The sequence below is a fragment of the Melanostigma gelatinosum genome (genome assembly GCF_949748355.1).
Source record: "Melanostigma gelatinosum genome assembly, chromosome: 15".
NCBI lineage: Eukaryota > Metazoa > Chordata > Actinopteri > Perciformes > Zoarcidae > Melanostigma > Melanostigma gelatinosum.
The window spans coordinates 21,029,219-21,043,707 of record NC_136648.1 but is presented as its reverse complement, the minus strand read 5'-3'; the positions used below and the strand labels follow the sequence as shown (position 1 = coordinate 21,043,707).

The window sequence follows — 14,489 nt, the reverse complement described above, 5'->3', positions numbered from 1 at the left end:
TGGCATATTTACAGCCCAGTTTATTTGTTCTCCTTTTTTTAAATTCATGTTTTATTTATTTATTTCTTTGAGAAGGTGGTCCACAGATTTGAAGCGAGCTTTAAGTTACAAAAGGTTGAGAAGCCAGACGAGTGCGTCGTGCCATACTGCCTCCCACTGGCCAGCGACTGTAAGTGCAACACAAACTTCTCAAAACCAAGATGGCCAATAAAGCTCAGGAATATCTTTCTCTCCAGCAGAAGATCCTTAAATAAATATGTATATAATAGGTAAATATCAATAACATCAAGTAACACCTACTGAGGTAGTACAATTGTTAAAAGAGAGGCTGAGGCGTGAGGAGCCAGGCTCAACATTTTTGTTCCGCATTGAACAGAATTAGAATATGATAAAATATGTTCAGTTGAAATGCGGACCTTGAAAAACGGACGAATGTTGAATAAAACATTGACTGAGGTTGTCATAATTCATGAATGATTCATAACAACCCTAGCTGACTCTCAATTTTTAGACAATCTAATTAAAAATATATAGAATTGAAAAGTTGTGGCTGGTTGGAAAATGTCCACGAGCAAAAGTCCTTTTAGAGTTTTGGATCAGTGTATACATACATGCATACATACATACATACATACATACATACATATATACATATATACATACATACATACATATATATATATATCCCATAAATGTTTCTGTAGATCCGCCACTGCTTGAAGGTTTGTCCCTGTGTGTTTGGAAGATATAATACTTCTCATGTTTATGTCCCTCTGCATCATTACGTTCTATTGACGTGGATATGTCGCGCTGCGTCTGACGTACCTGTGTTTGGGTCCACAGAAAAGTACGGGTGTCCCTGGCTGATGCTGTAGACTAGTTTAGCACTGCTGCCATACATACCATCATCAGCATCTGTAGCCGTCACCTGGATCACTGATGTACCTGAGAGACACATACACATCGCTATCACTGACAAATATCACAAGAGGAGGGTTATCCCCAAGATCTTTTAATCATTTTACGAAAGATTAATGAAAATGATAATGAAAAGAACAAGAAACACCATTTTAACTCTGGACCAGTCACAGTTTTCCTTACCAATATCAGAGCTCTCAGGCACACTGCCGGTGTAAACTTCTTTGCTGAACTTCGGCTCGTTGTCGTTGATGTCGTGGAGTTTGACGGTGAACTCTGTCTCTGGCTCCAGCTTCAGACCTGTCTTTTTGTTAACCACTGTGGCTCTGAGGATATAAAAAGCCTTCTCCTCACGATCCAGGCGGCGAGTGGCATGCAGGTCCCCGTTATTCTCGTCGATGACAAAGAGGGTGCCGGCCCCCTCGCCTGACAGAACGTACTTGACTACGCCATTGCCGTAGTCCTGGTCCGACTGGAGCTGCAGAGGGACACACACAGAGAGACGATCTTATATCTTCTAACAAGTAGTGTGTGTGTGTGTGTGTGTGTATCTCAGCCTGATACATCTTCTTCCTCTGAGCCTCAGAGCCCCATTGTTGTTAAAAGCGCATCAGTGCCCTCATTTTCAAGAACATACACTGTCCTGCTGACACAAAAACTCCACCAAATGTAAATGAATCCGCCGCTGAAAATTGTATTTATTTAAAAGGGACCATGTACAGTTTAAACATAAATGTCTCCATTCGATGCACTGTACCAGATTGTAGCTTAAGCTAATTTGCAGCTGCAGTCCCTTGGCAGGTCAAACAAGGACAAGACAACAACACAGTAAAAGGAAAAGACATAATACAGAGATATACCACAAAAAACATACAAGACACCCAATACAACGCTACACACAAATAGCACATCAAAAATGAATGTCTGTCAATAAAATCAAGTCATAAAAGACCACAAGAATTGAGGTCAGTGTTGTGCAGTTTTAAAAGACTTTTCAAGTTGGCTTTAAAAGTGCGAATAGTGCTGCAGCTCCTCACAGCTTCAGGCAGGCTGTTCCACTGCTGTGTTGCTGTTACAGAGAAGGCTGATTGACCAAAAGTAGTGCGGCGAAATGGTCTTGTACAGTCTCGTGTAGAGGATATTCTCGCTGATCTAATAGAAGTTGCTGAGCGAGTATATACAAAGTCACGGAGTGGAGGAGGGGCCAAACCATTTAAAAGTCTATAGACCAGGCACAAATTTGAGAACAATCTAAAATTCTTAAAGCTCAGTAGATTGTGCTTCTCCAGTACCCTACAATGGTGAAAGCGCAACGGCCTTTTGTCCAGAATTTTTATTGTTTGCTTATATAAAGACTGGAGAGGTCTTATGGCTGTTTCGCCAGCCTGCCCCCAACATGTAATGCAGTAGGACATATGAGAGAGGATCATGGTATGCATAAATATCTTTGCTGCATTTGGAGAGACAGTTTCTGATGTGTCTAAAATTTGCTAGGTTGTATTTTATGGTTTTAACCATTTTTTTTACATGTTTCTTAAATGTCAAATTTTGATCTAGTATCACACCAAGATACTTAAAATCAGTGACTATTTCTAGCCTTTCTCCGTTGATAAGAATGTTCGCATCAGGACGTTGACTGATGGTTTTAGAAAAAAACATCGCTTTTGTCTTATTTACATTTAGAGTCAGACATGATTGATGGAGCCAGTGTGTGATCCTTTACAACGCAATTCTTAGCTTGGCAGCTGCTAACTCAGCTGTTTTTGCATGTGTATATACACAACAGTGTCGTCTGCATATAAATATAAATAGTCCCCGACAAACGCTTTCAGCAACCAGCTGTTTTAGGGGGGTTTTGACACCCAACATTTCTTAATACAATGACACAAATGGGCAAAGAGAACTTTGAGGTGCTGAGAGAATGTTGGTTTGCTGCCAGGATAAAGCCTCACGGAGTATAAAAGAGCCAAACGTCATGTTTCCATGTCGGCTCATGTCCGGTCGACCTTTCTTGTGGAAAGTGATAGAGGCTTGATCTTCTCGCCAATAGGCTTGTCGGATTGGAAAGCAATAACAAATGAAGTATTGAGTGGTTTAGTTGGAAGCACTTGGATGTGTGTTTGCGAGTTTTATTCAAACCGGTCTACCAACTACTGTTACGCTGTGCAGGTCACCAGCATTCTACTTCCTCAGTGGACTGAACTTAATCAATGCATTGAGCAAATTCATACATGTACATTTTTCATTTCCTTTGCCGGTGAAGCACATGTCAGTCTACAGCTTTATTACAGTACAAGGACCACAAAGACATTTGTATCCGTCTATGTGGAAAGAGCTTACTGATGGAACATGGATGGAGGGAAAAGAGGACAGACAGGCCAGTGGATGATGGTGACAGGTTTGTATAAGACACAAGCACAGAAGAGGAAAGGCGGAAACACAAAAGAAAACCAAAAGTCAGCCCAAGACGGAGACAACAAAACATCTTTTGAACACTGTGGCTACAAATGAAGAAAGAGCAGCAGAAAGCCAGAGTTTGTGTTGAGCCTGAAGCAGTGAACATCTATCGGATCTGCTGTGAGATCTGCTGCTTTGACTTTGATACCTGCAGCAATAACCCGACCCGCTCTCTCTCGCCTTCGTCTGTATCGCTCTACCTCAAGTGGCTCGCTGTTCACCTTTCATCCCTGCCTCTCTCCTCCAGGCCAGGTGTTGGGCTGAAGCCTTTGATTGCATAATATGCGTGTGTGTGAGTGAGCTATTATAGCTGCTACTTCTCCCACTACAACCTGTGGAAGGTGCGAGCTACTTACAAACACTGGCTCTAGGCCGCAAACCCTTAACCTGAACTGAATCTAAATCTCAATTGTTTAAATTTGACACAGCTATACAAGCTGTATGTGGAAGTGTCCTATTTGTGTGAATCAAGGCACAAGTCCAGGCTGACTCGTTTTGTTGCTCTTTGGTGAACACCGTTATTGGACAACCCAAGCTCTATTAGCCTCTTTGCTACAGTAGTGCAGTCTGTGTGCTGATGTTATTTGGCATTTACAATTTTATAGACAGAGTGGAAAACTGGGGGGAAAAGCCACAAAGCCACAAAAAAATACAGACAAAAAACCCTGTAGACACACATGATCCGAACATGTCATAGTGCCTGCTGTTATGTGCCGGCAGTCTGAAGACCAGAGACTGGAGCTCTGAGATTGCCAGCATGCTAGCTGATTGACCTCAATTACTCACCAGCAGCGGCTACATTGTATATTTGCAACTGTGCCTTCAATCAGCCAACCTACAGTGCTTCAGCTCTAACGAGAGCCACTATACTTCCTTGGGTCAGCAAATTATCATTCAGATAATCTGAATATGATTATTATTTATAGAAATAACGAATGATGGCTGGATAGTGGCTGTATAACTAAGTAAATTAAGTTAGCATGCAAGAGATGGTACGAATTCCAGTATTATAAAAAGGAGACGAAGAATCATCAGCCATGCTAACTGCTCTGTGATTTCACTAACAGTGAAGTATTTTGACCTGACGATGACAATAGAAGAAGTCAGTTAAAAAACTTTGTTAAAAAAGAGAAACCCACAGTGTGTTATAACACAAGACTGCTGACTCTCAGACTCTTCTTCTTCCTCTTCAAACAAATCCAAATCTGCAGACTTGGCCTGTTGGTGTTTTGCTGGGTTGTCAAGGAGAGGATATTCCTTTCAACTTAATATCTCTGTTCCACCAGAAGTCTTGTTCCTCTGAACCAAGCTACTCATGTTTACAATGCAGAAACCCTGTAATGGCTAAATGGAGCTGTGTTAAGAACAACTGCCTGTTCCACATACCTCATACATGATCCGACCAAACAGCAATGTAATACCGTACCAACTAAACATTGATTGGAATTTGTCTTGGGGGTTCTTGGGGTAGATAAAAACCATACGGCAAATACACATCAGAATAGACATAATACAAATATTATAGTAAGATGAATAAAACATCGGCATAGACTTACTCTAACCGAGTAAACGAAAATACAAGTGTCTGGTGCATTAGCAAACCCTCTAAGGTTTCACAGTTTGTGTTGAGTTCATCGACTGAATTGATGAGGAGGCGATAAGGGCCCTCGCTGCCCTCAGGATACGTGCTGTTCGGGAAATAAGTAGTTCTGCTTTTAATTAAGACACTGATTCAATAAATCAGCTGAAATCAGCTTGGATCTGTGCATCTCTACTTTTAATACTACAAAACCGTTTCCCATTTGCTCGACAACAGGCATCTCTGATTATCTTCAGACCATAAGCATGCAGGAGTTACAAATATCACAGAGGTTTGGCATATCTTGACCACTGATTGTGTTATGCTGCTTTCACTACCTTTTAAAAAGGTCCTTCCTGTCATCGTGCATACCACACCGTGATGGAGAATGTGAGATCACAGCTCTGTACATACATCGTCATGAGTTGTCTCAGGAAGAAGAATTGTTGGTGGGATTTCTGCACAATATGGCTCACAGTGTTATTATAGTTAATAAGAGAAGAAGAAACTGTGGTCCCCAGGTGTTTGAAGAGTTCTCAACAGCCTGACCATTGATGACAAAGGACAAAGGCTCATCTGTGTCTTTGTGGTGGTCCACAGCTAACTTGAAATGAGGACGCCCCTCAACTAGAGACTTCAGCTCTCTAAGCTGTGATCAGTATTACAAGATCAGACCCACCACAGCGGTATCATCCACAAAATGTGAAGATTTGAATTGAGTCACGGTGAGAAATAAAATGTATACAGGAGAGGTGATAGGACACCAATGCAAATGGGCATCGACTTGACTTTAACTACTTACGATCTAAACCTGCAGGTTTCACCTTTTTAGTCCTTACCCCTCAGCTCTTTGTCTTTTTATCGCTGGTTTTGTTCTCGTTTCTTTCCTGTTGTCATTTTGTTCTACCTGTCCCCCCTCTTCTACTACTACTTTTTTTTGTTGAATACCACCTTTTCTCTGAATATTCTTCGCATTACAATCCTACATCTCCTCCGTTTCTTCCTTCCTTCCCTAATTTTCTTTGCGCCCCTCCCTTTCTTTACGCCCCCTCACTGCCTTTTCTCTCCAGCAGTGGGAGTCAGTCGGATTGGATCTGTCGGTCTGCAGGCCTGCAACACCTCCATGCCTTCACCTAACATGAGCTGACTGAGCTAGCAGGCATTTCACCACAGCACATTATCCAAAGAAGAATATATGCTTTCTGGAATCCTTATGTCTCACCACGTTCACCGCTACCATAGCTCCACCATACAGATACAACTTATTTTATTATTTTAAAAGGATATGTTCTGTGTTGGTTCCTTTTTTCCCATAAAATAATTGAATGTCTAGATTTACATATATTTTCCATTACAATTAACCATAGTGTAAGACTACATTCATATTATATTTAACCACACTTCATTGTATTGGTATAGATTGTAAATCTAATTTTTTTAAATAATTAGCGTTGTTTCTCATTAAGGCAAATCTTTGTCAGTCTGTACTTCAAAGATATTTGTAAGCAGCAGATCAGTTTGCTACATTCATCATTCAGCCAGGGCAGAGCGTTCTGTTCACGCCAACACATTCAACTTGTCTTTTCTTTTATAAAGCGATATCATACAGATAGAAAAAAATAAAAGCTGCGAAATAGTGTTTTAATCCAGTTTTGTAATGGAAGATTAAATGTAATAAAAAAAACTGCGCACAGCAGCAACCATAGGCCTACTGCTCTTTAATTAAGCTAAAGGTACTTCCGTATTGGCATCACTTTTCAGAATCTGAGGTTGCCCCCTGGTGCTACATGCGTGAAAGGGTAACTGCTTAAATGAGAGGACCTGAAAGGTCAGTAATAATCCCCTGTTGTACCAGAAAACTGTGCACAACTGCAGTAAGTGCAGTGGGTCAGTGTGGAAGCAGGAAGTCAATCTTTAAACTGTGATGGCTGGTAGCGTGGCTGTCCTGTGTGTTTGTTGTGTTATTCCCAGATCCCAGTAATTAACTGCATGAGAATATAAATCTGACCCTTCAGAATGACGGACTAAACCATAAAACCAAGTTGCCCACATTATTAATCGTAGTCGCATTGCTTGCTTTCGCATGTGTACAGATTGTAAAGCCCTTTGAGGCAAATTTGTGATCTCTAATTTTGGGCTATACAAAATCAATTTAATTTAATTTGAACACACCACACACAGGCTCAGAGCTCCCTGTGATTTTTTTTGTTGTGCTCCTATTCTGAATACTGGTGTTTGGATCCTGATAGCTGGACTGGAATACAATGAACTCACCTGAGGTCCAAAATTGTTTATTTGTTGTTTGCTTTTTTTTTCACATAAAAAAAGGACGTCAAGCAGAGTGAAGGTAATACTTGCAGTGCAACTGAATATGAATACATTTGATCAGAATTGGATAAATATTCTGTATTCGACGATTATTAAACGTCTGCACTCCATGGTATCAGGAGTAAAAGAAAATCATACAAATGTTTGCTACTGAACACATTCCCGTCCCTGCTATTCCGTCTCTAAACCATTTTTTAGTCACCAACACATATCTGAAGCCCCCAGCATGAAGGTAACACCCCAGCAGGGAGGAAAGTCTGCTGAATCGCTCTCGTTTCTCTCAGTGTTTACTTCTTTCAAACTCCTGTTTGTTTTTTTCTTTTCTTTTTGTGCTGCTGTCAGACAGCAGGCTTCATACAGAGCAGCACAATAGCTGCCGGCATCTGGCTACTGATCAAACAGCACAGCGCCAACTATTCCACGCTGCACTGTGCGCTAACTTCACTAATAGAATCTCCTCTTTTAAAAAGAACAGCCAGTTTGATGTAAAACTCCTATATAACTCCACAGTATCACAAGGTAATTGAACATCACAGACCTAATTATTACTACGAATGCAATACACTATAGAAATACATTTACCATTTAAAAATGATTGTAAATAATTAGTATGAGGCACATGTTTATTGCATTAACTTGAGTATTTTGATAGATTCAACATAATGACAATGCCTCAGAAACTCCACATTCAGCAAAGCAGCCACACCCACATTTATAATGGGCAGAGCAAAAGATGGTCCTGAAAAAAATAGTCAAGAAATTTTGCAGAAAAAGTAGTGGCTTTGATCGGTTCTAGGTTATGATGAATGACATGTTCAAAAAAAATCATCTTTAACCTCTTAAAAGTCAGACAGTAGACCCCTGATGTAGGCTATTTTAAATTACTCCGGTAGTTTACGTTTACGACTACAGGGGGCGCCAAAGTTGAAAATCTTACAATTCTACACATAGTGGCTTTAAAAACAAGAGGGAAATACAGTATGCTATATAAACCCATACATTTCAGTGTTCATAGATTTTCTTTTGAAGAGCAGTGAGACTCATAAGTTCCTCTAAAACGTTGAGTAAAACTCTGGGGAACACTAGCTACGGTGCATATAAAAATGTGTATTAGTGCAGCTTCAAAGCGAGCCTATGGAACATGACTTAGTAATATCAGTTATACGGTAGTCTGCCAATGGTAGCTAACAATAGCCTCCAAACAACACTGATCATACCAGACCAGGTTAGGCTGTAGCAGTGAGAGTTCAACTTTTCATTTGTAAAAGAGAAACTATGGTATCTTCTTTCAAAAGTTACATCGTCTCAAAAGCTGTGTGAATCTTCAAATGAGAGCTATATTAAAGATAGACCACCTGAGCTCTTCACTGGGCTTGTGAAACAGAAACGCCCACCTGTTTGCAAAATGCAGTAACTTACCTTCAGCACAGCAAGCTAATCAATAAGCTTACGAACAATGTGAAAGCCAGCACTAGCTGAGTCAACTAATAGTAATACACACTAACTATGGATAAGGAATGTAGCAATGTCATCATGCAGAAACTATGTCCGATCACACGGTTTTTGGGAAAATGGCATTTTTATGCTTAAACATATGTACCTCAACCAATGTCCAGATTTTAATACATTAGGAACACAACTGGGAAGTTACATAATAATATAAAAACCTCCAAAAAAATGAATTAATGGACCAAACTTTTCAATGATTTATAGCAGTGATATTCAGCAGGGGTGATTTAGTATGCTTGCAGGCACCAAAGTCATGAGCTAAATGTGTGAACAGTGATTAACTTAGCATATATTCTAGGGACATGGGAAAAAAGTCGATTCTTCGTGATTCTCTCTTGAAAGATTATGACTCGATGCAGGAAACTCAATAATCGAAACTCAATTCTCAACGTTCTGATGGCCTGAAACAGTTCTGTGACACCGGGCTGTCCGTTCCTTACCGCTGCCCTTGAACGCAACATACATAATACACATGCGTCTTGTTTACGTTCTAAGCTAGGCTAAATGCTAGCAGAGTTTTGGTGAGGACGGCTGAGCTTGAGCAGCCGAATATGGATACAATCCAACCGGCACCACCCGGCTTAGAAGCATTTCGCTTCTTCTTCCGCCCAACTCGGAATCACAAAGTAGATTGCACCTGTTTTGGTGCCCCTACTCAGTCATTGAGAATTAGAGCTTTCGCGTTTATGTTGCACACTTTGGAAACGAGAGACAACATTCATCTCAACATTTTGATGGACACAGCGATACTCTCATTCTACAACCAAACCAAAGCTAAAGTCACTGAGGAAAGCGGGTCGGAGAAGTAACATTAGGTGTGGGCATCCATTGCCACAGAATATTGTGTCACAGTAACCACACTTTCTCACTGTATGTATAGTTTTACCACATGTTAGAGAAAGCGTTATTTCAGTTTGAGAGCTGAATTGTCATTGCCTATAAGGAGAACTCTGTATCACTTATTTGTTATGTCAAATGATTCAGAACATGCTGAACTAGAAAATGCATTTCCTGCTGAAAATGCGTTGGAATGCTGAAAGCTGAAATTAATCTCAAAAGCATCGCTGAAAATAGATATCCAATTTTTTTTAAATTGCAAAAAGTTGAACAATTCAAAAAAGTTGAAAGATTACAAATATGAAGTTATATCACCCCTCTCCTGAAAGAGCTGAACATTTTGATATTCGAACGGTTTCTGTAGCTTAAAAGAATTCCAGCGGTAGTGATATTTGTTGTAGTAGTAGAAGTTGTAGTCGAAGTATTAGTAATTAGAAGAAGTAGTATATGTAGTATCAGTAGTCGTAGTAATAGCTGTAGTAGTGGTCGTAGTATTTTATATAAGTAGTAGTAGTAGTATAATAAGTAGTAGTAGTAGTAGTAGTACTAGTAGCAGTCGTACTAACAGCTGTAGTAGTATTAGTACTGGTTATTAGTACTGGTAGTAGCAGGAATAGCAGTATTAGCAGTTGTGGTATAAGTAATAATAGTAGTGGTAGTGGTAGTAATAGCAGTAGTGGTAGTAATAATATTTATGGTAGCAGTAATAGCAGTAGCAGTAATAGTAGCAAAAGTTGAAGTAGTAGCAGTAGTAGTAGTAGTAATACTAGAAATATTAGCAGCAGTAGTAGTAGTTGTCGCAGTATTAGTAAGAGCATTCATTATTTCAACAAAAAAGCATAATTTTGAGCTTAATGTTTACATACAGTTAATCCATGGGGCTTTTATTTTGAAAGGGTGGGACTGGGTGGGGGAGGGAGGGGGAGAGGAGACATAATCATAATGTTTGACACATAAACAGAGGTTATTAAATGACAGGCTTCATCACAAGCAGTTCAGTTAGAATTCACTCTCTGGGGCTTTTATTTTGAAATGGGGTGTGGGGGTGGGGGAGAAGGGGAGAGGAGACAGAATCATAATGTTCGATAAACACAAACCGGTTATTAAATGACAGGCTCATCACAAGCATTTCAGTTAGGATTCATTCTGTGGGGCTTTTATTTTAAAATGGCGTGTGTGTGTGTGGGTGTGTGTGTGTGTCGGAGGAGGGTGGAAAGACCTCTAAAGATCCCTAAGACCTGAAAGACTGTATGAGAGATGGAGACACACACAGAGAGAGAGAGAGAGAGAGAGAGAGAGAGAGAGAGAGAGAGAAGAAAGTGAGTGAGAGTAAGAGCGAGAACAAAGAAAGAGAGAGAGCGAGAAGAAAGAGCGCGAGAGAGAGAGAGCGAGAAGAAAGAATGAGTGAGTGAGTGAGTGAGTGAGAGAAGAAAGAATGAGTGAGTGAGTGAGTGAGAGAAGAAAGAATGAGTGAGTGAGAGCGAGAGAGAAGAAAGAAAGAGTGAGTGAGAGCGTGAGTGAGTGAGAGAGAGAGAGAAAAGAAACCATTCCAACAATTATGTTCGTTTTTTTCATACGAGGGTGCTGCTAAAATAGCAGGTAGCCACAATGAGAAAAAATAAATCATGTATTGAATAAGTTTGGATGCATCAAGAAGAATCGATAATCGTTTTATAGCCGCATCGTAGCCCTCTGAATCAGAATCGAATCGTGAGGAGCCTAGAGAGTCCCACCCCGAATACATTCATAGTGATAATGCCTAAAATGCAGGAAATAAAACATCACAAATAAGTGTCATCAAGGTGATTTCATTTGATATGGGACTATGTTAGCGTTCAATGTAACTAAAGGTCGAGGTAGTGGCACAGCTCTTACCTTGCCAATGTACTGGTAGTCGCTTCCTGTATACTCCTCCTGCAGGAAAAACTGGTTCCACATCCAGCCTCGTCTCACTCTTTTGAGCAGATTCTCTCCTCTGACCTCTTCTTCAGTTCCCTCTCCACCAACTGTCTCTATTTGCCGTCCACTTAAAGACCAAGCATCCAGGGACAGGCCAAGACAGAGCCACACAATGCCCAGCAAGATAGTCCTCATTTCTCTGGAGGAAGTGTAGGATGTACGGGTCACAAAGGTTTTATCTTCCCAGCAGGATCACCTTGAAATGGGAGATGTTCTATCTGTCATAGTCCTTCAGGTTTTGACTGACTGGCGAAGGAGCTGAAAAATAGAGAGAGAAACAGAAATGAGTACATGGATGTGCGGAACATTGCAAGTCTGAGGTTCACGTTCAATAAGATTGCATGATGAGGGACGTTTCTATAGGGTTTCTTGGCACCTGAACTGCTTGATGTAGGAGTGAACGTTCTCCTTATTGATGAGCAAATGTATACAAAACAAAGCAGGGAGAACAAACTGCTTCTTAGCGGCATTTAATATAACAGAATAGTGGTCTGTGGTCCAACATGCGGAGGAAGCAAGCTATTATTGGAGCGATTATCGAGGGGCGTGTTCTGCAGCGTCATCAGCCCTACGGAGTGGACATAGTCACGGTTTGCGGCTTTGAAGAGGGCGATGGACACACAATGGAGGAATTTACGTTTCTTATCAATGCTTAGTTTGTCCTGCACAACTATTGTGAAGTTCACAAAGAAACTGCAAAGGAACAAAATCATAAATGCTCTCCAGTACGACGAGTGAGAACAGACTACAACGAAACGAGAAAGAGACGCGTGTTGACCAAGCATAGTATCAAGCACGACCTCATATTATTAAAGAGTACAATAATACGCAACCAATCAACTTCCTGTTTATACCGGCACCCGCATGCCCAGTGTACGAGAATGGAAAGGAATACAATTATTATTTGGGGTTTATACGGCTGTAGTAAACCAGCCAACGTGTGGCTTGTGTGAAATTCACGGCGTGCCTCCGGATGATGTTATGAACCCAGACAACTGTAATAATACCAGAGACACAGATCATTAAACCGGTAAGAAGATACTGACGACTTTAAGAAATATGGAAGGTAAGTGGCATGTAATCTTCACTATCGACAACTACTGAACACTAATGTGTTCACACTGTGAGCCATTAGCAAGAAGCTACAAGTCATTTTCAATGGAATCAGGTGACATGAAGCTACCGACTGACGCCAGACATCTGCTCTATTCACCTTAAAAGTGTTTTTAAAAAACGATGAAGGTTGGATTTGCCAACATCTAAATACATTTTTGTGATCGCAAGATTGCAAATCTGTGGAGATAATCTAATACTAAAGCTAATGCTTGATGATTAAAATATAAGTTTTGACTTTTTTTATATTAAAAGTCAAAATGTATATTTCGCGATACATTTGGTTTGGATTTCGATCCAGGCTTTAATGATTAATCATCATATTTAGCAGATAGATCTTGATTTGTAATGACTTAATAGTTGGTAATTGGTTCAATGGCAGAAACGTTTAATTTAATGTAATTTACAGAACATTTCTTACTGTCTCTCTACATTGGGTACATCCCAAGTCTCTTATTTACATCCTCGTTTCCCTCACTTGCATCTGTTCCTTATGTCTTAGTCCCTCCCACCAGGGATGCATGGAGAGACGCAAGGAAACCATGAGAGGAGAGAGGAAACGAGGAAAGATGTCTTTAGAGAAATGAGACGTCCTTTCTTCTGAATCTTAACATGGCGACTGTGGCCCAGTGGTAGAGCAGGGTCGTCCATCAATCAGAGGAGGAGGGTATGGATGATTAGACAGCCTTGATGGGCAGGTGGCACCCTGCATGGCAGCCACCTGCCATCAGTGTATGAATGGGTGTCAATGGGTGACTGATGTCGCGTTAAAGTGCTTTGAGTGGTCAGAAGACGAGAAAAACGTTATACAAGTACAGTCTATTTAACGTGAAGCGACGTCTGTTTGTGATGACAGCTGAATCAGCTGTCAATCGTCTTCAACAGCTGTGGAGACGTTTGTGTCTGCAAACATGTGAGCTGTAGTCATACCAATACAGACACTCAGCTATCATCACTGTCACAGTAGTGTTTTCTCTCTGTAGCCTGCTGTCTGTATTGATACTGTGTCCATTTCTACTGGCAGAATGTGTTTGTGTTATTTAATCATTGTGTACATCTGTAGTTATTGATATTCTTATTTTGAAATCATTATTCAATAACAGAATACGAGTATGGTGTCCTTTGAACACTGGAAATTATTTAGTAGGCTCAATGTTTTGGGCAAAATTGAAATGATGTAACTCGTATCAAACCTAATGCTGGGGAATCATCAGCCTCACGTGACTGAATGGAAATGACAAACAGACAGACTCTGCTGCTCTCGCTGACTTTAATTGTATCCATAATAAAAGTTATCATGAAATAAATCTTTCTAATAAATGAAGAAAGTTGTTTGTGGTCCTTTTGTTGTTAGGACCTTGTGGATCAGAAAACAAATCAAACGTAAAACTTGATCTGTGCTCTCTCCTCACTCAGTGACGTTGAGAAATATCCGATGGGCTGCAGCGTCCAATCAATAACTGATAAACAATGAGGGGGCGTGTCGGCCATTAAAAGACTTCCACGTGTTTCCTCGCTCATGGCTCCTCAGAGATCCCTCCTCGCCTCTAAGGGCAGAGATAATACCTTTTAAGACGGTCTTCAAGATGGCCGAGCAGATCAACTTCTGGTTCAAGTGAGGAGCGAGGACATGTCAAATAAAATGTACCCATAGTGGCCAAACAGTGGAATAACAACTTCCGGGTCCATCATGTAGTGCAATTGGGCCCAAAACAACGTTTCCCCACAGACTTACAAAGGAAAAGAAACACCAACCCAACTTCCTAATACAAACACCTAAATAGCTCTT

General features: G+C 40.6%; 1 protein-coding gene across 1 annotated transcript in view; it reads right to left on the bottom strand.

Annotated features, from left to right (window-relative positions):
• LOC306789541 (cadherin-6-like) overlaps positions 1–11,722 on the bottom strand; it is a gene marked incomplete at its 5' end in the record, with an annotated part of 34,549 nt that extends 22,827 nt beyond the window's left edge. Inside the window, 3 exons of the mRNA XM_079285536.1 lie at positions 826–945; positions 1,102–1,396; positions 11,504–11,722. Coding sequence (XP_079141662.1) covers positions 826–945; positions 1,102–1,396; positions 11,504–11,722 — 634 coding nt within the window. The remainder of the gene's footprint in view (positions 1–825; positions 946–1,101; positions 1,397–11,503) is intronic.
• Positions 11,723–14,489: the final 2,767 nt, after the last annotated feature.